General features: G+C 53.3%; 1 protein-coding gene across 3 annotated transcripts in view; it reads left to right on the forward strand.

The window, feature by feature from the left end:
• TMCC2 (transmembrane and coiled-coil domain family 2) overlaps positions 1–21,092 on the forward strand; it is a 36,882-nt gene that overhangs the window by 11,115 nt on the left and 4,675 nt on the right. For 2 of the 3 annotated variants that reach the window (XM_007182797.3, XM_057536153.1), the window contains exon 2: positions 941–1,471. The exons of the other annotated variant lie outside the window; for it this stretch is intronic. In XM_007182797.3, coding sequence (XP_007182859.2) covers positions 941–1,471 — 531 coding nt within the window. The remainder of the gene's footprint in view (positions 1–940; positions 1,472–21,092) is intronic. 3 annotated transcript variants of the gene reach the window in all.

A 21,092-nucleotide genomic window follows, 5' to 3' on the forward strand; every position in this document is an offset into this window, starting at 1 on the left:
AGAGTTGTATAGATAAAGATAGACTTGTTTATTTCATGAACCAAGAATCCCAGGGTAGACATTCACAGCTGGGTTGGTGATTCCATCGGGCCATCAAGTTCCCAGGCCTGTTGTTGGGGGCTTTACCATCTGTGTGTAGGTCTTCATCATCAGGCCAGTTACTTGCAGTTGCAAGGTGGCTGCTGCATCTCCAGGCATTACCTCCACATTCCAGATGGGAAGAAGTGAAAAGGGCTAGTACCTTTATTAGGTAAGCAAAAGTTTCCCCAGAAACGCTCACCTTGCTTTTCATTGGCCCAAACTATGTCACGTGTCTACTCCTAGCTGCAAGGGGGTCTGATGAAGCAAGGATTTTTAGCATGGCACAATAAGGCCGTGCAATTTGGTAAGAAAAAAAGGAGAATAGTTATTGGGTAGGTCATTAGCAATATCTGCTACAATTGTATAACCTGATTGTATGACCCTGATTTTCCCAGGGAGTGTTGCAATGAGGCGTCTTTGGAAATGGATGCTTGGTGGGCCAAAAGAGCATCTGGAGGAAGGACCTAATTGGAAGGAGAAAGGGACTAGGGGATGGAGGGAGAATCAGTCCAGAGGGATAAACCTCATGAGCCAAGTGCTGCCCGCACGTGCCACTGAGCCCCAGACTATAGCCACAAGGATATCATGACCAGTAATCCTGAACCATGTGTGGATTTGGAATGTCCTGTGGGAAGCCATACGGGTACATTTCTGTGTGAATGAGAGGAATTGGTCTGGTTGCCACCTTTCTGCAAGGTGACCTTTAAGGCATGACAGGACATTCATGGGGATCGTCCAGATTCAGATGGCTGTAGGAGCTACACTCATATCCCAGGAATGGACCCCTCACCTCTGCCCGCAACCGACTAGGCATTCGAGAGCTTTCCACTCACCAGATTCTTCATCTTTCCTCCTTAAGAAAATCCAGCAGCTCTCAGAGGGCTCCATGTTTGGCCACGGCTTCAAGCACCTGTTCCACGGCCGCCGCCGGTCACGCGAGAGGGAGCATCAGACGTCTCAGGATTCCCAGCAGCAGCATCAGCAGGGCATGTCCGACCATGACTCCCCGGACGAGAAGGAGCGCTCCCCGGAGATGCACCGCGTCTCCTACGCCATGTCCCTGCACGACCTGCCCGCCAGGCCCACTGCCTTCAACCGCGTGCTGCAGCAGATCCGCTCCCGGCCCTCCATCAAGCGGGGTGCTAGCCTGCACAGCAGCAGTGGGAGTGGCGGCAGCGGGGGCAGTAGCCGGCGCACCAAGAGCAGCTCCCTGGAGCCTCAGCGCGGCAGCCCCCACCTGCTACGCAAGACACCCCAGGACAGCAGCCTGGCCGCCATCCTGCACCAGCACCAGTGCCGCCCCCGGTCTTCTTCCACCACTGACACGGCCCTGCTGCTGGCTGACGGTGGCAACCTCTTGGCCGAGGAGGCGGAGGGTCTCAGCGACAAGGTGAGGCGGGGCAAGAGGAGGGCCTTCCGGGTCCGGGCTACTCAGAGGCAGGAGCCACCTGCGCAGGGGCCTGTGGCCTTGAGGACCTGAGCTGGGGCCTGGCCTGGTGGGTGTGGACACGCTGCCGCCTGCAGAGTTGTGTGTCTGATGGAAGGAGCCAGAGGTAGGACAAGCCAAAAGCAAGAGATGATCCCCAAAAGGCTGATTTTTGTTTGTTTGGGGATTTGTTTTTGAAAATTATCTTTTGCTCAGGCTGATAGTAATTTTGGTTTGTTTTCCTTAAACATGCTCTCAAGAGGCAATACATGCAGTGGTTGAGAGCACAGACTAGCATCAACCCTGGTTCTGCCACTTACTGCCTGAGTCACTTAATTTTTTTGTACTTCAGTTTTCTCAATTGAAGATGGGGATAGTAATAGTAGAATTGCTCTAGGATTAAATGGGTTCATATATGTCAAATACTTGGAATGGAGCCTGGCACAGTATGGTTTTTATTATTGTTACCAACCAAAGAAGATAGAGGAAGAGTCCATGAAGGGCTGTTGGGTAAGGAGAAAATCTAGTTTGGTACTTTCTGAATTTCTATATTCATTCTTTTATTCATATAATAAGTATTGATATTTCTTGCATACTTGTTATGTGCTATAAGAATGAATAAGCCGGAGGTACTGTCCTCACTGAATAGAGGGGAGACAGGCTGGTGAATGGACAAGGTAGGGTGATGAGGCTGTGATAGAGGATATGGGAGCTTGTTGGCAAAGACCTTCTAGAGGAAGCCATTGAGCTGAATCTTGAAGAAGGAGTATAATTTAGCCAGAGAATTGGGAGGAAGGGTGGGGGGAGGAACGGTATAGTGTGTACAAAGGCAAGCGAGCTGATGCCAGGGACTGCCCGGGGTTCATTGTCGTTGGAGTGTCCAGTACTTTTGGGGGCTGATAGGTAGGCAGGGGTTAGATCACAAAAGGCCTTGCCATGTTGAGTCCGGGGTAGTGTGAAGCTATCAAAGGGTGTTAGGCAGGAAAATGGCAGGAGGAGGTCCCTTTGGGTCTTAGTGTAGACAGTAGATTAGGAAGCGGGACAGGAGTGGAGTCAAAGAAACTGTTATTGGAACTATTGCCGGAGTCTAGGCTGAGCAGTGAGGATGGAGAGGCAGAGATAAATTCAGAAGACCTTTGGCAGTTCTCATCAATAGTATAGGCAAGAAAGTGGACATGGAAGACGAAGGAAGAGGAGTAGAGGAGGACTCTAGTTTTCTGGCTTAGCAACTTTAGGAATGGGGCATTCTTTAGTTGAGGAAACACAGGAGCATGTTTTTTTTTTAAAAAAATACTTATTTATTTATTTATGGCTGTGTTGGGTCTTCGTTTCTGTGCGAGGGCTTTTTCTAGTTGCGGCGAGCGGGGGCCACTCTTCATCGCGGTGCGCGGGCCTCTCACTATCGCGGCCTCTCTTGTTGCGGAGCACAGGCTCCAGATGCGCAGGCTCAGTAGTTGTGGCTCACGGGCCTACTTGCTCCGCGGCATGTGGGATCTTCCCAGACCAGGGCTCGAACCTGTGTCCCCTGCATTGGCAGGCAGATTCTCAACCACTGCGCCACCAGGGAAGCCCAAGGAGCATGTTTTGGGAGCCAAGTGATGCGTTCACTTTTGGACATGTTGAATTGCAGGTGCCTTTGGGAGCTGTCCATCTAAAGAGCACCAACTGGCAGTGGGGTTCTTGGGGGAGAGGTCTGGGCTGGGGCGAGCACTCTGGGAGCCAGTACTGAGCTTGAAATCCTGGGTGCGGATGAGACGGTCGAAGGGCATGTGTCGAGGGTGCTGAGACCAAGGACAGAGACGACGTATAAGGGGCAGAGCAGCCAGGTCTGCAGGAGTGAACCTGGAGAGAAATGATGCCGAAGTATAAGGAGAAAGGAGTTTAAAGAGGGAGGAAGTAAGTATTCAACGGAGTGAAATGCAGCAGGAGTGACAGGTCAGATCTGGATTTGGAAATGTACATAGATAGTATCAAGCAGTGGGGGTCATTGATAACCGTGGCAAGTAGCCAGTTTTAGTAGATTGAGGAGATTCTGGAAGTGGAGGGTCACCTCTTCCGGGGAGGAGAAAGGAGGCCAATATTGGTTGAGGCAGTCTGGTTTTTGTTAGTTTTTAAAAGATGCGCAGGGAGGGCTACAGATCACTAGTAGGCCAGGAAAAGGGCTTTTGACTTTTTTCTCTAGTGAGATGAGAAGTCATTAGGTCTTGTACAGATGAGTGACACCCTTGAAGAAGACCGCTTGGGCTGCTCTGTGGAGACTAGGCTATGAGCCACAGCGTGAGCAGGGAGTCTGGCTAGGAAGCTGTTGGAAGCCTCCAGGGGTGAGCTGACAGTGGCTTGCTGCAGGGTGAGAGTGGGGGAAGTGGCTGGATTCTGGATTCGCTTCAGAGATCAAGCTACATAGGTTCCTGATGGATTTGGGGCACGACAGAAGGGGAGCAGGCAGAGATGGCTCACAGGTTTTTGGCCTGGCAGCTGGAAAGAAGAAATTGCCGTTAACTGAGATGGGAAAGACAGCACACGGACCAGATATCTGGAGGGGCTGTGGGGCAGCAATAAGAGCTAGTCTTTGGACACGTTACGTTTGAGATGGTTGTTAAACGTCCACATGGAGAGACCAAATAAGCAGTCAGATGTTGGAGTCTGGAGTCTTGGGAAGAAACCCAGGCTGGAGGCAGACACTTGGGGGTTGTCAGCATATAGAGAGTATTTAAAACGATGGCACTGGACCATCTGCAAGCTTAGTTTCAACTACAGAGAAAGTCTGTGCCAAGAGTGAGATCTGGATGTGTCGGCTGAAAGGGAAATGTGGCCTTGTGGAGGGAAGGGAGACCCAGAGGGACCCACAGGATGAACCAGTTGTTCAGCCCTTAATGAGCAAGTATTTATTTATTTTTTTGGCCGCATAGCGTGGCTTGTGGGATCTTAGTGCCCCGACCAGGGATTGAATCCGGGCCACGGCAGTGAAAGGTGCCGAGCCCTAACCACTGGACCGCAGGGAATTCTCAGTGAGCAAGTATTTTGCTTGCAGCAGCTGCCAAGTCCGCCTCTCACTGCCGAGTCAGCGGATGCATTTTAAAAGTCAAATTAGTACAGTCCTGTCAAGCCAGGGTCTCTGGTCCTAGAGCTGTTTAGCGAGGAGGGAGAATGGGAACCTTGTAGTCCTGAGGCTGTGTGAGTGGGTGCGCGGTGGGCACTTTCTTGGAGGCTGGTGAGGGTTTGTTGATGTTTGCTGATTGGGAATGCAGTGGGGACGGGGTGGGGAGCCCATCAGCTGGGGAGCTTCTCCGCAGGCTCCTGTTTGGTCTTTACACTGTCCCCACGGTATCCAGGAGGCAGGCAGGGTTCTCTTCTTGCTGCTGGTGGAAGACAGGCCAGGAGACTCTTGGGTGAGCTCACTGGGGGAAGGGTCCCTGGGTTCAGGGTGGGAATGGGGAAAATGGTTATTCCTGTGACCTAATAAGGACCTTTATATCCTTATTTAGAAATTTCATCTTTCCAAAGCTTTGTCATACATATACTCCCTGGTTACTCCTAATAACATCCCTGTGAAGTTGTCAGAGCAGGTACTGTTATTTCCATTTTACACATGAGCAGACTGAGGCCTACAGGAATCAGGAGGCTGCTTGCCTAAGGGTACCCAGCCAGTTCATGGCAGAGAGGAGACTAGACCCCATGTTTCTAGCATGTCCACAAGACCAGACTGAGATCTGAAGTCACTAAAACCACCAGGGACCATTTTATGCAATTTCCATCATGAGCGGGTTGCCTCAGCCCAAGGACGGTGGCTTTGTCTCTTGGTTGCAATTTCCCCTTCAGTTATACATCCTCTCTGATCTGGCACTGTCCCCCCAGGGATGGGCGTGGCCCTGGGGGATGCTGAGAAGAGGGGGTGCCTCTATGTCCTGAGGAAGGGGGTCTTCCAGCCATCAGTAAACCCTGCATGGTCAGCTGACTTCCCCAAACCCAGAGGCCGTTGGCTGGTGTGATAAGCTGGTGGTGGTTCCACCCTGGTCTCTGGGCATGAATAGAAGGGATTCTTCTCTCTCTAGTAAACATAGCCCCACATGCTCTCTGCAAGCTCCCTGGTGATTACTAGCATCTATTTTTAATTCATAAACCTCCCCCACTACCCACACCCCTTGCCATTGTTTAGAACTTAGCAGCTGACTTTCAGACCAGAGCCGGCCCTATCAGGGGTTGAATTACTGAAACACCCTGGAGGCAGCTAAAGTTCCTTAGCTGTCCTGTGAGGCTCACCCTGGCCCCTCCCTAAGAAAGTAGGGGACTTGGAGCCCCACGGAGAGCAAGGGTGCAGCAGAGGCACAGAGAAGGGTTCACAGTCCCAGGAAGCAGCTCAGTCTTAGTGATGTTGTTCGCCTGTCATTTGTTCCCTCCAGATCTACTTGGTTGTCTTCAAGGTTGTTTCTTAAATGATTCCCCTTTCAAAACAAAACCAGATTGTCATCTCAACCTCGCCATTCTGCTTTCTACTACTTGTGTGACACTGAGCAAGATAACCACTCTCTGTCTTATGTCTATAAAGTGGAAAAATTAAGCCATCATTATTGGTGCACTGGGGCATTGGCAGGTAAATAGAGAATGCAGGTGACATCTGGATTCCCCATCTGTGTGTGGCCTTAACCTCTGGAAATCTGGGCCCTGGAGTTTTCAGCAGGAACCACTGGTTATATGTGCAGTGGCAATGGAATTGGACCTCCTGGTTCCTCAGCGGATGAGTCTCACCCCACTTCCCGGTCTCTCTTTTGCTGAGCAGCAGTCCCTAGAAAACGTAGTGTATGCTCAGGAAAATCTAGCAACTCTTCTGTCCTGCCTTGATAACCTGCTCCCAGACTTTCAGAGAGTGGATTAGCCCCTGCAGGGGTCAGAGGCTTGTTTTCCCTTTCTCCCACGTTTGGCTTGGTCATTGATTCCCTCTCGGCCTTGTTCAAAAGCTCTCTCCAGCTGTCGCCGCATTCAGAAGGCTTGCGCAAGGTGCTCCAGCTGGAGAGTCTTGGGAGAGGAAGAGAGCAGAAGTGCTGAGTTCACAGCCAGCTCTACCAGCCTGGCCCCTGACCTTGCCCTGGTCATCCTTCCCCATCTGTGCAGCGTGGCTGGTCCCCAGAGGATGAGGAGCAGCATGGGTTGGGGTGGTGGGAGCCTGAGGCTCACAGAGGATGTCCAGAGCCTTAGGAGACCAGCACGGAGTGCTCAGTGGCAGGAGGACTTTACCGACAGGCCAGCCTGCTGCCCCCTGGCTTCGAGGGCAGGCAGGGCGGGAGAGAGGACCAGGTGCTGAGAGGTGAGGGGGAGAGTGTGGAGATGATGCCACGATGGACGCTTCCCCGTGGCCTCATGGAGGTGTTATCTCCAGGCCCCAGACGGGGAGACCAGGGACGTTCCGCCCATCACGTAAACCAGAGCAGACTCTGGACAGCCTGTCCTGTACACTCCCCCGCCGGATTTATCCAACAACAAGATTTCTCCTCTGCCCTAATAAATAAGGGGCATAAATAAGCACCCCTGTTTACTCTGAGGAATGGCAAGTGAGGGGCTGCCCTTAGCCCTAGGCTTTTGCCAAGAAGACAGATCTTGGCAGGTGTCGAGGAGCCTGGTTTTTTTATGTCTGGAAGCCTACCAGTTCAGAGGTGGGTGGGGCCAGCTCTGCTGAGAGAGGTTTCCGAACAGGTTCCCTCGGCAGCTGGGGGAGGCTGGACCGTTCATCTGTGAGGCCTCCTGATGTGTCTGAGCTTGTCGCCCAGGTTCCGTGGGAGGCCGACGGGGCCCTGTCCGGCTGGCCCACTGGCCTGTCCACACAGACGCATCCACCTTTAGAGCTGCGTTACACTCTTTCTGTTCAGTCGCTCGTGTACATGCGCCGGTCTGTGCCAGCCTGGACTCACATGCAGTGGCTGGGGGAGGACAGCTGCCTTCTCTGTTCCCCTCTTCCACCCTCTCTCATCCCCTCTTCCCTTCTCTCTTCCTCTGTGTGGAAAGGCTCCTTAGGCAGAGGGGCAGCCAGCCCAGCGGCCTCAGGAGGGCCTCCCAAGGCAGTGCCCACACTGCCAGCCGCCCGCCAGGCCACGGCAGGGCAGCTCTGTGCTTCGCCATGAACCGCTGCTCCCTGTCTCGGTGATTAAAAGCCCCTGTTGCCCAGTATATCTGAGGTACCTGGTGAGTTAAGTTCTTCCTTTAGTCCGATTTGAGTTCCTCATAGTTCAGGTGAAGCCCCGTTGCTTTTTAGGGGTCCTGTCCAATCAGGAGAGGGGCCGAAAAAATGACTCTACCCCTTACCTAAAGCTCTGACACCGGAGATCATAGGCAGCAGCAGCCTCTTGACTTTAGAGCAGGGTTTTGGACTCAGTTGCCCCAGCAGGCAGCTGGCCTCTGGAACTAGCCTCTATTCGTCTTTTCCCTACTGACATCCATGACTTTCTTTCTAGATAGAAAGTACCCAGTGCTCTCCGGATTAGCTCTGGCTTCTGGGAGTACAAAATTCCCCTAGGTACAGGGGGTGAAGTTAGATAATGTCCAAGTTACCTAGCAAGACCTGATGTCATGCCTTCTCTATCCACAGCCCCAGGGGTGGGGGGTGAGATGCTGCCAGCCCAGACACGGGTGGGAGACAGCAGTCAGGCCCCCAGCCTTCCCCCCCAGGAGCCTCAGCCCCCTCAGACACGCCCCAGTGGAAGGTGTGCTCAAGGTTTGGGTGATAACAGAGCTGATAACAGCAGCAAGAGGAGCTCTCTGTCAGCGGTTCCAGATGATGACGAGCCAGCAGTGGTGATGTGGGCATGGGTCCTGGCAGCTAGCACAGGTCTCCCCAGCCACCGGGCACATTCCTCTCTGGATGCACCACATCCCTGAGATGCGAAACGTGACCCTGGTCTCTTCTGGTGCCAGATGAGGCAATGGAAATACAGTATCACTTACCTGATCCCTGCTCTGCTTCTTCTTTCTTTTCATAGGCACAGTTTGGGCTTTCTCTGTGCGCCACAGGGCAGAGGACTCTGAAACAGGAGCAGTGATGCGTGCACACACCCCACTGCATTCCTTCTAGGCTCCCAGGGAACCGAGGGCTCCCCTGAACTGCAGTGGGGGCTGGAGGCAGTGAGCAAAGTTCCTGGGAACAGAAGCCTTCTTTGACTTCCCTTCTCTCTCCAGTGGCAGGCGCTGGGGTGTTGCAGGCAGCTTGTCTGACTGTTCTTTGCCTCCAGCCCTCCCGCCGCCCCAGCTCCTGCACCCACATCCTCCGCATCCTGAGTCTGATGCCCCTGATTCTTTTGTCCCTCTGACCTTCCTCCAAGTCTGGATTTGGGGAGTGTGCTCACTTCAGGTACCCCACCACCGGGACCCCAGAGCTGGGCCAGTATCCATAGCTAATGAATAATTCAGCATGATCCGCAGAAGCTAAATCAGATCCTAAGTGATACTGTGACCAGGAGGCCTCCTTTGGGTGGCCGGAAAGGCGAACCCTGCCCTGGAAAGAAAAGTACTCTGTAATATTAACTTCATTATATAAGGTTTCTTTGCTGCCTGAGAAGGCAGCTTCAGACCCAAATATTATCTGGGTGCCATGCCTGTCTACTGGCTCCTCAAGGGTTCAGGGCATTGTGGGCACCCCCAGGCCATGCCCACCATGGCCTTTGACGTGTCCCTTTGAGCCCACTGGGCAGCATGCTGCAGTTTGCAGACTGCTTTGCTTTCACATACATTTCTCGTTGAATCACGTCAGCTCATGGTAAGCTCTGAGCCCTTGAGTCAGCAGGACGCCCCAAGAGCTCTGTGTTTCAGTCCTCTGCTTTTAGAAGGGAGTCGTCCTAAATCATTCTTGGCAAATAGGGTGGGGTGGAGGGCGCTTTGCTACCTAAAAACTGCCCAAAAAGGAGACACTGCTTCCTCTCTGGGTCACTTTCTCCCAGTCCTGTTCCCAATGTCGCCTCCCCCAGGGAAATAGAGTGGCTATAGAAGGCACGGAAATCGTCCCTCTTTCCTACCCAACTGGCACCAGTTTTGATTTTCCTAAAAGGGACCTAGGTGTGTGGTCCTCTCCACTGCCTGGCGTCTGGCTCATGACATGAACTCTAACAGGAGTGTCCATGTCATTAGACAGGCCGAGGACCCATGGGCGAGAGAGATGGCCTCCTCCCTCCCTGGAAGCAGCTGCAAGGTGGTGTGGTGTGTGCACGCCCCACAGCGTTCTCTACTCTGGCCTTTCCTGTCTGCTTTGCCAGCTCATGTGGCCGAGCCTCTCCACGTGCTCCTAGGAAATGCGCCCACCTTAGTTGCTCTAGTTCATCCTGAAGAAGATGGCCCTTCCTCCTGTGTGTCCCCAGAGGGAAGTAGGGCTCTTTGGTGACATGAGTTTCTAAGAAAATGCACCAACTGGCTGACTCTAAGAGTGAGTGTTAGGGGAGGGACCTTTGGGTACTGACCAGTTCCCAAACCCCCATTTCCAAGAGGGGAGCATTGGAGCAGCTGCCAGCCTTTCATGGAGGAATTCTAACCGGGAGATTTTCACAGCACATTTGGAGCCTGAAATTTTTTGAAGACCTCACCTTGTATTTGAAGCTACTAAATTTAGCTGCTCTTCAGCATTAGTCTTTGCTCTTGAAGCCTATGACTTCTCAGGTTTCCCACCCTTCAGAATGTGTGTGTGGTTTGTGCTTTTTTTTTTTTTTTTCCCCAGGAGAAAGAAAAATAAGAAGGAAGATTTTTTTAAAGAATGTGTGTTGGGGGGGGGGCGGGTGTGGGGACCTGAAGAGTAATAACAATGGCAAAGGAAGAGACAAGAAAAAACTTAATATTTAAGAGTATTAAAGAAAGAAGGGGCACTGCATGAAAACGAGGGGAAGAGGAAGAAAAAACTAAAGGGGAACCCAGGGAAAGAGAGGGCTGAAACCTGCTGGATGTGCAGAGGAGAGCCTGGCGTACAGGACCTGGGCTTCCTTCAGGGTCCAGGCTTCCTCCAGGGGTCCCCTTCCAGGATGACGGGAACCTGTCTGTCGCCCTGGACTCAGGCTAACTTGCGAGAGCGGAAAGAGTGTGGCCAGAGACACCTGCCTTGGCTCAGCTGCCTGAGCCTGCAAAGGGCCAGCAACTGCCCTGTCCCCTGCTCAGATGGAGCCTGTCTCTGCCAGGCCAGAGAGGAGGTGGCAGGGTAGCCAGGACTTGCCAGGAAGCACACTTGGTGGCAGTTACCCAGCAGCACTTCTCTTTGCACAAGGACAGTTGCTTGGTGGCTAATGTCTTTCCATAGCCTGTCGCTTTAGTGCAGCTGCAGCTCTTCCTGTGTCCGCCTGCCACTCTCAACTTTGCTCCATATGTAGCTACTTTTTGGCTTTTTCTGTCCCAGGCGGAGTCTTCCAGGCACCTCCTAGAATAACTGTGGGGGGTGTGTGTGTGTGTGTATACATACGCATGTGAAGGAGCCTCAGGACTAGGCATTTCTTTCTTTTTTTTTTTTAACATCTTTGTTGGAGTATAATTGCTCTACAATGGTGTGTTAGTTTCTGCTTTATAACAAAGTGAATCAGCCATACATATACATATATCCGCATATCTCCTCCCTCTTGCATCTCCCTCCCACCCTCCCTATCCCATCCCTCTAGGTTGTCACAAAACACTGAGCTGCTCTCCCTGTGCTATGTGGCTGCTTCCCACTAGCTATCTATTTTGCATTTGGTAGTGTATATATATGTCCATGCCACTCTCTCACCTCGTCCCAGCTTACCCTTCCCCCTCTCCGTGTCCTCAAGTCCATTCTCTACGTCTGCGTCTTTATTCCTGTCCTGCCCCTAGGTTCTTCAGAACCATTTCTTTTTTTTAGATTCCATATATATGTGTTAGCATACGGTATTTGTTTTTCTCTTTCTGACTTACTTCACTCTGTATGACAGACTCTAGGTCCATCCACCTCACTACAAATAACTCACTTTCGTTTCTTTTCATGGCTGAGTAATACTCCATTGTATATATGTGCCACGTCTTCTTTATCCATTCATCTGTCGATGGACACTTAGGTTGCTTCCATGTCCTGGCTATTGTAAATAGAGCTGCAATGAACATTGGGGTGCATGTGTCTTTTTGAATTATAGTTTTCTCAGGGTGGATGGTAGTGGGATTGCTGGGTCGTCAGTCATTTATTTCAGTAAAACCTACGATGTGTCAGGCGTTTTTACTCATGTTCCCATTTGATCCTCCCCTCCCTACAGCCCTGGGAGATAAGGATCATATGTACGATTTTGCAGCTGAGCTGCAGAGAATCTCCAGGGCTCAGCTCACCCACCCTCTCCTCCAGCTCCTGATGCCACCGGTCTCATCCCTGAGGCCTTTTTCTCCAGCCTGCTGTTTTGTGGGTGCTGCCGCCTCCTCTTGCGGTTGTGAAGAGGCGTGTACAGGGCCTGTGGAGGCCGCATTGCTAGCGAGTGGCGGGGTGAGGAGTCACAGCAGGCCTTCTGACCCGAGCCCTCTGCCGTGGGCTGAAAGGTGTAACCTGCCCCCAGGGAGCGAGGTGTCTTCCTGCAGCACTCTCATTTCCTGCCAGGGCTTTCCAAGCCCCCCTCCCTTCACACACCCCTCCCAGTGCAGTGGTAGACACTGAGTCTCAGAGCCTGTGCTCACTCCACCAAAGCTCCCATAGCAGGTATGGAGCTGAGACCCAGACCCTGGGCATCACCTTTTCCACCACGTCATGGCACCTTGGGCTCCTGCTTCCCACCCCCAGAGCAGGAAGCTCTACCTCCTTGGCAGATTTGGGAACGTTTCAGACATGTTAAGACAAGAACATACTCTAGAGGAAAAGGGACCTCTCTCCTGCTGGTTTGCCTGGCAGACATCCCCCTGGTTCCTGTTTGTCCCTTTTCTCTTAGCAGACTAATGGTTCACCCTGAGCTCCACCCCCCTTTTTCCTGTCCTTCAGTTACTGTGCTGATGGGTGAGTTGTCCCTGGAGGGGAGCTGAACCCTCCCATTAGGGAGATGCCAGATACCACCACCTCAGGGTCATCTTGGTGGTGCAATGAGGCCTCGAAGGAACCTCTTTCTGGTGCTTCTGAGCCTTCATGATCCTGGACAGCTGGGGAGTGAGACCTTGTGAGGTGTCATGAGAGCCCCAGGGCTCGGCTTACTCAGCCCCCTCCTCGCCTCTGGGCTTCTGCTGCTACTGCCTTCTCCTTTTTCTCCTCCCCCTGTTTTGCTTGTAAGAAAAGGTTACAAATGTTAGCTTGGCGGAGCCTGGAGAGGAGGGGGGCAGAGGAGGGATGTCTTGAGTGTGAGAAGACCAGGCCACCTGCGTGGCTTACCTAGGACAGACTGCAGTAGATGGACTGCTTTCCACCTCAGCTCAGTGGGATAGATCAGGCAGTCATCTACAGACGTCAATACTAGGGAGGGTCAGTCTTATGCTAGACGCAGTGAAGGGCCCGGATATAGTTAAGATCTGATCCCTGCCTTCCTGGGAGCATTAAGACCTAAGACTTGTTTATGCAATAGGAACAGTGCACATGCCCAAAGCATAAAGAAAAAACTCAAGTACCATAGGCGGGAGGTCATTTACAGATGTGGGAAGCTGCCAGAAGTGTCCCTGACCCCACATGTCCCTGACTGCTTATGCTTGAGCCGGCCCCAGAACTTGGGACCTGAGCGTTGTGCCCTTGCTAGGCCCCTGTCCTCACAAACCCCAAGTCATTGCCACCACAAATGTTTGTAAGGTTTCCACGAGCCTAGGGTGTGGGGACTTCTGCTTTTGGTGTTCTGGCTGAGGGCCCTGGCATTGGGCCCTAGAGATAGCACTGGGCCCTTATCTCCGTGCACCTTCTTGAATTTGGGCCGCCCCGTCAGCGTGATCCATGCCGATCCTTAATATTTAAGCCCTGAGTCTCTCACCAGGCTCAAGTGGGTGCAGAATCTGCGTCGTCTTTGGTGATTCTGCTGTGGGAAGCTGCCCTTAGAGAGACCCAGCAGACACCTGAGCTCTGCTGGCCACCCCGGCACCCTCCTCACAGCTTGCTCTCCGCTACTGTGGGCCTCTGGCCCCCTCTGCTGGCCGCTCACGGGATTTCTTGCTGGGACTGTCAAGATGAAGTCCAAGGAGGAAGAGACGGCTGTGAGTTTACCATCCATGTTTTATCTTGGGTGTTTTTGCTGAGTGTTGGGGGGGGGGGGCGAGGTGGAGGGGGGTGGTGACGAATGGGAAGCAGAAGTTAGCGGGGAAGTAGCTTCAGCGGTGTCCAGAGCAGAAAGTCGATTTCTAGGATCTCAGAGAAGAGGAAATCCCCTGGTGAGGCTGGCTGCTGTCTGCTTCCTCCAGGCAGTTATTAGAGTAGGGAGGAAGCCTTGGGAGTGATGGTGCCTTCAGCCTGTGGACAGGGCAGCAAGGAAAGAGGCAGAAGACTGCAGGCTGAGCTGGCTGTGTTAGCATCTGCCAAGGAGCCCCCTCCAGGCTCCAGCCTTTTTGGCTTTGAAAAGCTCGCTTCCATCCTGGAAGCCTGGCTAGGAGGTCCACTTCTGTTCTGAGGCTGAAGAAGGGAGTTCATGGGACTGTGCCTGTTTGTGAGAGGGGCTTCTGACAGTGAGAGGCATTTGTGTACGTGCATGAGGGGAGGGGAGGGGAGAGGAGGGGAGGGGAGGGCAGGGGCGGAGCATCCATCCAGCTGTGTGAAAGATGCAGGTGCACGTGTTGCCATGTGTTTCCCCGACCTGCCCCCCAGGCAGGAGTTGCTGTCTGTCACACCTGGATGTCCTCATGAACACTGGACTCATAGTGGCAACAGCTGGACTTGGGGATGGGCAGGGTGGAGGAGGGCACCCACTTGGTGATCCTCCCTTTCTCCTCCCAGATGGGAAGGAGCAGCCATGAGCCCCAGGGAGGGGGAAATCTCCCAGCGCAATCTGCCCCTAATCCCCAGGCTGGGCCTCAGACTGGAGATGGCGGCTGCAGAGCCTGGGAGCTCCGGCACACCTGCTCGCAGACCCCGGCTTTCCTTGGCAAGCCCCGTGCTGCCCAGGGACTGTGATCCCGGGGGCCTGGCACAGCCTGCAGAAAGCTGGGGCCTCAGGGCCCCTGGTACCCCATCACCAGCACGGCTTTGGGAAACAGTACCCACACAGGTGAGGCCCTGGTAGGGATGGGGGTGGGGGTGGGGGATGGAAGAAAGCCATTTCTGCAGTTCGTCAGGCGGGCTGTGCTCCCCTCCAGTCTCTTGGGTTGTGGCCCCCTCTCCTCTTCTCTCTCCATTATAGAGATGGGAGAAGGGAGGAGGGGTAAACACCAGGCCTCCAGGCTTAGGCTGACGGGTGCTGGCAGGGCCCTTGGGGTTGGGTGAGGGAGCCCTGGCACAGAAACCTACAGAAACCAGTGGCCAGACGTCACTCCGCGTGGGGCCAGAGGAGCTGACATGAAATTAAGTGGAAGGGGTGTTCCTGGTTGTGGTTGCCTCTGTCTATGGAGAAACAGTGACCGGGAGGGAGGAATGTGGAGGGCCAGTGAGCACGATCCCAGTAGGAGGGTCCGGAAGGAGCAAAGTGCTGGGTAGTTAGAGCTTTGGGAGAATTTGGAGGGTTGAGAACAAAGGAGGCGCCAAGGTGGGAGGGCAGCCCCGGGGTTCCAGCCAGGGTGTGGGTATGAGGAGGCAGAGGGGACCGCACAGCAGGACATTTGTGTGGACAAAAGGGCATTGTTCTCAGCAGGGCAGGGAATGAGGTGGCTGAGCCGAGGGTGTAGTTTTGACCAGAGCCAAGGGGTGGACCTATCAGAAAGGACTGGAATCCGAGGGCTAGATGAGAGGAGGGTGGCTCTGCCAGGAAGAGTCACCCTTAGGATCAGGGTGGGAGGAAGCACTTGCTGGCTTCAGGTGAGGCTGATTGAAGCCTCCACCCAGTGCCCGGCTGCCTGGAGGTCGTAGGTGCTGCATGAAAGGATGCGAGAGTGAGTTTCCTCATCTGTATGGACTCTGCACCCTGCAGTCCCTTGAAGCAGCGTAAAATTCCTTGTAAAGCCGCTGAGGGCACTCATGCAACGAGGAAGGGGCACTGCAGGAAGAGCCAGGTCCCTCACGCACCTGCCCTTGAATCCCTCGTGTGGCGGCTGGGGTCTCACTGCAGGAGTTTTTCATCTTACTCTTCCCCAGGGAACAGACCCAGGTGTATATATATAATATATACTCCTCCACGTGTACCCCTTTATCTAAGCATTTGCCTCCCTGTCCTCTGGAGAAAAGCCACTTGGGCTCCCAGGCACCACTGGAACCACTGGATGAGCTGGTGCCTTCCTCTCCCCACCCCCCCTGCCTGTTCCTGCCCCTCCCCGCCCCTCCCCCACCTGGCTTGGGTTAGCTGTGATAATGCCTCCAGAGCCGGGGCCTGCAGTATCTGGGAGACTGGGGGCAGCCCCTGGCTAAGGACCAAGGGTTGGCATAATCTTCCCAGTCTGCTCTGGTTGGGACATCAGGTTGGTGTGGGAGATGTCAGGTTGCCTCCCTCCCAGCTTCATTGTAGGGTCACACTGCCTCTTTGGGCAGGGGGCGGGGTGTTAGCTGGCCATGGCTGTTCCTCTCCATCCTGGCCTGGCTTACCTCCCTTTTCCTCGGGGAACTAGTAGAAGAGGGGAATCTGTGTGTTCTCCATCCTGAGAAGGGTGCTCAAATCAGAGTCACAGGGCCAGAAGTCAGCAGATGGAAGCATCTCTGCTGAGTCACCCGGGCCTGACAGGCCTGTCACACTCACCCGCGGGGCTCTTAGTCACTGCAGCCCAGGAGCAGCACCCTGCATGGACCTCGGCCCATCTGGTCAGAACCACAGACAAAGCAGGGTTGACACCTGACTCCATTGCTCTCCACCCTGGGAGGCGACACACAGGCCACCTGTCCCGGGATGACAGGACCACCCTGCTCTCCTAAAGGGAAGCATAGGAGCCCCAAAGCTCTTTTCTTTCCTCTTTTTTTTTTCCCAAGAGTGACCTTAGTGTTGGCTTTCCAACCCCTGAGCAGGTAGCTAGGACAGGAATCATCTTCTGTGTCAGCTTGCTCTGGGGACCCTGACAGGAGCACTTTGTAAATGTAGGAAGGGGCTGCCTGTCCCTGGGGGAGGGGAGTCACAGGCTGGGAGCCATCTGCGGTCTCCTGGGAGCCTGGGAGTGCAGGTGTGGAGTACACATTCCTTGCAAGTGTGATTGTTGATATGGTCCATCTTGAAGCATGTTTATAATGTGTTTGTACTGTTGCTGGAGCAATAGACCCATGATTCACATCTCACAGCTTACATGGCTAGCGTCCTTCCCCTTTGCACTGAGTAGCTTCATGTAAGCCTGGATGCTTCTGTCCCAACAGTGTCTGCCTCAGGGACCCAGGCTGCCGGGCCAGTGTGTGAGAGGAAGACCCATGTCCTGTGTCTGGCCGGGTTAACATGGAGATGTGAGCTCAGGCCCCGGAGGAGGTGGGAGCCCTGTAATCTGGCAGAGCGCCTAATCCGGCTTTGCTCAGCTCTGCTGGAAGCGGGCAGGGAGAAGAGTCTGAGGGGCTGTGAAGCCTCGTGGAGGGGGTGCTCCCAGGGGTGTGTCTCGCCAGAGCAGGGAGACAAATAGGGAAAGTTGTGCCCCGGACACTTCTGACAACGTCCCAGCTCTGGCTCTTCCAGAACATTCATCAGTACTTCTCGGACATCACTGTCTGTGTAGAACAGTGTCAGTGACCTCAGCCCTGGCTGGTGGGCACCCTGAGCAGGGAGCGTGACCCGGCCTCCGGGTTGCCTTGTGTGGATAAGGGTCATGGAAGAAGCATGGGCCACTCTCCACGTTTCTCCTCTTCTTAGAACTTGCCCCCCTGTGCAAAGGGATTCCTCCTGGGGTCAGGTGCCTGCGGAGTGTCCGGCCCCTCTCAGGCAGGAGAGTAGGGTAAGGAGGCCATGGTGCTGGTGGCTGGGCATGGACAGAGGGCTGGGTGGCCTGGACCGTGTGAGGCTCTGTGTCAGTTTCGAGAGAGGAACAGCAGTGCCTGTGTAGCCCACCCACTGCCGTGCTCCAGGCTGGGGGACCCTGGGAGTTTTCACCTGCTAGTGACCGGGGAGTTCAGTGATCTGTATTGCTCCTCTTTTTAGTGAGTGAGTTAGAGCTGCTTCTTCCCTTTTTTTTTTTTTTTTTTTTGGCTGTGCTGAGCAGCATGTGGGATCTTAGTTCCCCGATCAGGGATCGAACCTGTGCCCCATGCCTGCAGTGGAAGCACAGAGTCTAAACCACTGGACCGCCAGGGAAGTCCCAGCTAGAGCTTCTGCTGTGTTAAAAATGTGCCCATAAGATGAAGGACCCAGATACCGTCCCGCAGACCCACTCTGTAATAGGACATGGGCTGGCCCTGCAACCTAGGCCAGCAGATTGAGGGCCCTGGCCTTCCACACCCAGGTTGTGCAACCATCACCTCTATCTAGTTCCAGAACATTTTCATTATCCCTAAAGGAAACCTGTACCCATTAAGCGGTCACTCCCCATTTCTCCCTTCCCCAGCCCCTGGCAACCACTAGTCTGCCTTCTGTCTCTATGAATTTAACTATTCTGGACATTTCATAGAAATAGAATTGTACAATATGTGGCCTTTAGTATCTGTTTTCTTTTACTTAGTGTAGTGCTCTTGAGATTCATCCACGTTGTAGCCTATAGTTGTAGCCTGTAGTACTTCATTCATTTTATAATCAAATAAGAGTCCATTGTGTGACTCTACCAATTTTGCTTACCCATTATCCAACGATCAGCGGACATTTGAGTTGTGTCCACCCTTTGGCTATTGTAAATAGTGTTGCTGTGAACATATGTGTACAAGTACTTATTTAATACCTGCTGTCAATTCCTTGGGGCTGCACCTAGGAGTGAAATTGCTGGGTCATAAAGCAAATCCATGTTTAGTTTTTTAAGGAACCTCCAAACTGTTTTCCACAGCAGCTGCGCTATCTTACATTCCGCCAGCAAAGGTGTGAAGGGTCTGATTTCCCCACATCCTCGCCAACCTTGTAATTTTCCTTTTTCAATTATAGCCGTCCTAGTGGATGTGAAGTGTCAGTTGATTGTGATTTGTTTCTGAGCACCTGCTGTGTGCCCTGAGATTGTACTGTGATCATTGCCTTCACGGTCTCATTTTATCCTCCTGACAATCCGTTGAGGTGGGTAGAAATACCCCCTTTTTCTAGATGAGAAAGCTGAGTCCCAGAAAAGTTAATGACATATCTAAGGGCACACAGCTGGTAAGTGACAGAGCCAGGATTCTAAGCCGGTGTTTGCTTCCACACTTAGTGCCCTTTCCATTGCCCTGCATGGGCCTTGTATCCTGTCCCATTGCGATTCTTCTTCTTTTATTTTTTGTGAGCAAATCTCATTCTCCTCATGCTCTGCTTGATTCATCCCTCTTAACAGCTTCCTCATCTTTTTTCTTCTAATGCTCTAATTTTCCTTCCTTTGTTAAAGCATAATCTCTCTTTGTACCTCTGCCTGTCTGTCTGCAGCCTCCTTGGCTCTTTTTCCCTGGTCACCCTGTCTCCCTTTCGTCCTGAAAGTGCGCTGCAGCCTTGGGGGGGGGGTGAGCTTGGGGAGGGGAGGGAGTGGAGAACTCCCTGGGGGCAGGGACAAAGAGGGATGTTCTGTGACTGGAGCCAGCCAGAGGCTCCAGGCATTGTAGACCCAGTGGAGGGGCAGGAAGGAGCTGGGGTACTGCCTCAGGAACCCCAGGCTTGAGTCTGGGCCCCAGGGCAGAGAAGAGGGGCGGGCGGTGGGGAAACGGGTGGGACCCCAGCCCATTTCAGCTCACCACCAGGCCCTGCTGATTTTCCCGGAGTGTCTGTTCTCTCATGCATGGGGATTTCACAGCCAGCTTCAACTCTGCTTTTCTATTTGTAAGCCAGACAGCCACCAAATTGAAGGGTAAAAGGCTCTAAGCTGCCAGACTGGAGCCAAGACAGGCAGGGAATTTGCTCTTTTACACTCCCTCGTAGTCCAAAGCACTTTTGCATTTCACAGCGAGTCCGTGTCTCATTAGGTCCTCCCACACTCCTCCAAGCAGGTGGGACCGACACTCTCCTCTTTATAAAGATGAGCCCACAACCTAGCTGAGCATCGGGCAGTGAGGCAGCCAGATCCCAACTCATTTTCTGGATATTCTTTCTCCCACAAAGAGGGTGGAAGAGAGGGAAAGTGTTGACCGTCTTTGGAAAGCACAGCAGCCTTATAAAGGGGTCAAGTTCTTTAATATTAAAAGCTTTGTGTTGCATATAGAATTAAATTTTGTCTCATAGTATCAATGTTGAGCAAATTTTTTAGTATAATCTTTTAAATAAACTTCATTTCCTCCGCCACACACAAAAAACGTTGTGCTGCCAGATCCAGACAGCACCGATGAGTGCCTCTGTCTGCCTGTGCCGTGCCGAGTGCTTGCCAGACATCATCTTGTGTAACCCTCACCAAAGCCCTGAGAGTATATATGATTATCCCCATTTTACAGGGGGGAATACTGAGGGTCAGGAAAATCGAGAGATGGGGTGTTTGCTGTCACTGCAGGGAACAGCACAGGAAGAAGGGGTTTCACTGCATGATGCAGTTTGAAGTCAGATTGCTGCAACGAGTAGACCTTGGGACAGGTCATTAAGGGAGACTGTGGAATTGGCTCCTCTGATATACAAGGTCCTGAAGGTATCAGCACCTGGCAGAGGGCAAAGGGACATGCGGGGAGACCCAAAACACATGTCAGAGGAAAGTCGTGACTTCAGGAGGTATGGGAAGGGATGGGTTTTGTACCCAGCATCCCCAGTGGAACTGGGACCTGAAAAGGCTGAAGAGGAAGCCCACAGAGGAGACACCCTCCCCTGGCTCCTGAGTTTGGCAGGGCTGTTGTTTTTAAGTGTTTGCCAGTAATTTTGCACCTCGGCAGAAATGGAGCCCAGTGACTTCTGCCTGCAATTGGCACGGGCTGCTTCCGGTGCGTGAGCTGTGAGCTGGGGCCACTTTCTTTGTGTTTAACCCCTTCCCCCATGTGTACCTCACCCTGCCCCCACCCCCGCATACACAAAAAGAGCGAATATCTGACCCGGCCAGGGATGTGCTGTGTGTAAAAATACATGGGGTTGAGCCATTTCCTGCTGCTTCCGTTGTTGCATGGCGATAAGACACTGGGACTCGGCTGTGGACAGTGGTCCTCCAACAGGCTGAGGCGGGTCTGGCCCTGGGAGAGTGGGGCTCCAGGCCCGCCTGCTTTCATCCGACCTTGCTTCCCATCTTTCCTATCTTCTGTGACCTTTCCTTCCCCTCTCTCCCTGCCCCCTATCCTTTCTCAGTCTCTCTGCTCCTTTCTTTGTGCCACCCTGATGCACTCAGGAAGCCTGCCTGCCTGCCTGCGAGGAAAAGGCGCTGTCCTCTCCCTCCTGCACATTCACCTCCTTCCACGCTGGATGGCTGGTACCCCCAGGCCCCCAGCCTGGGCCCTGCTTCCCTCGGCCTGTGGGTTACTTCTGGGACTCGAGCCCTTGGGGACCCAGCCAGCAGGCAGGTGGGGGTGTGCTCCTCTCCCTGTCCTGGGAGACCGGGCAGGGCTGGGCGCTCCCGCCATCATGAAGCG

Source organism: Balaenoptera acutorostrata, chromosome 1 (assembly GCF_949987535.1).
Source record: "Balaenoptera acutorostrata chromosome 1, mBalAcu1.1, whole genome shotgun sequence".
Taxonomy (NCBI): Eukaryota; Metazoa; Chordata; class Mammalia; order Artiodactyla; family Balaenopteridae; genus Balaenoptera; species Balaenoptera acutorostrata.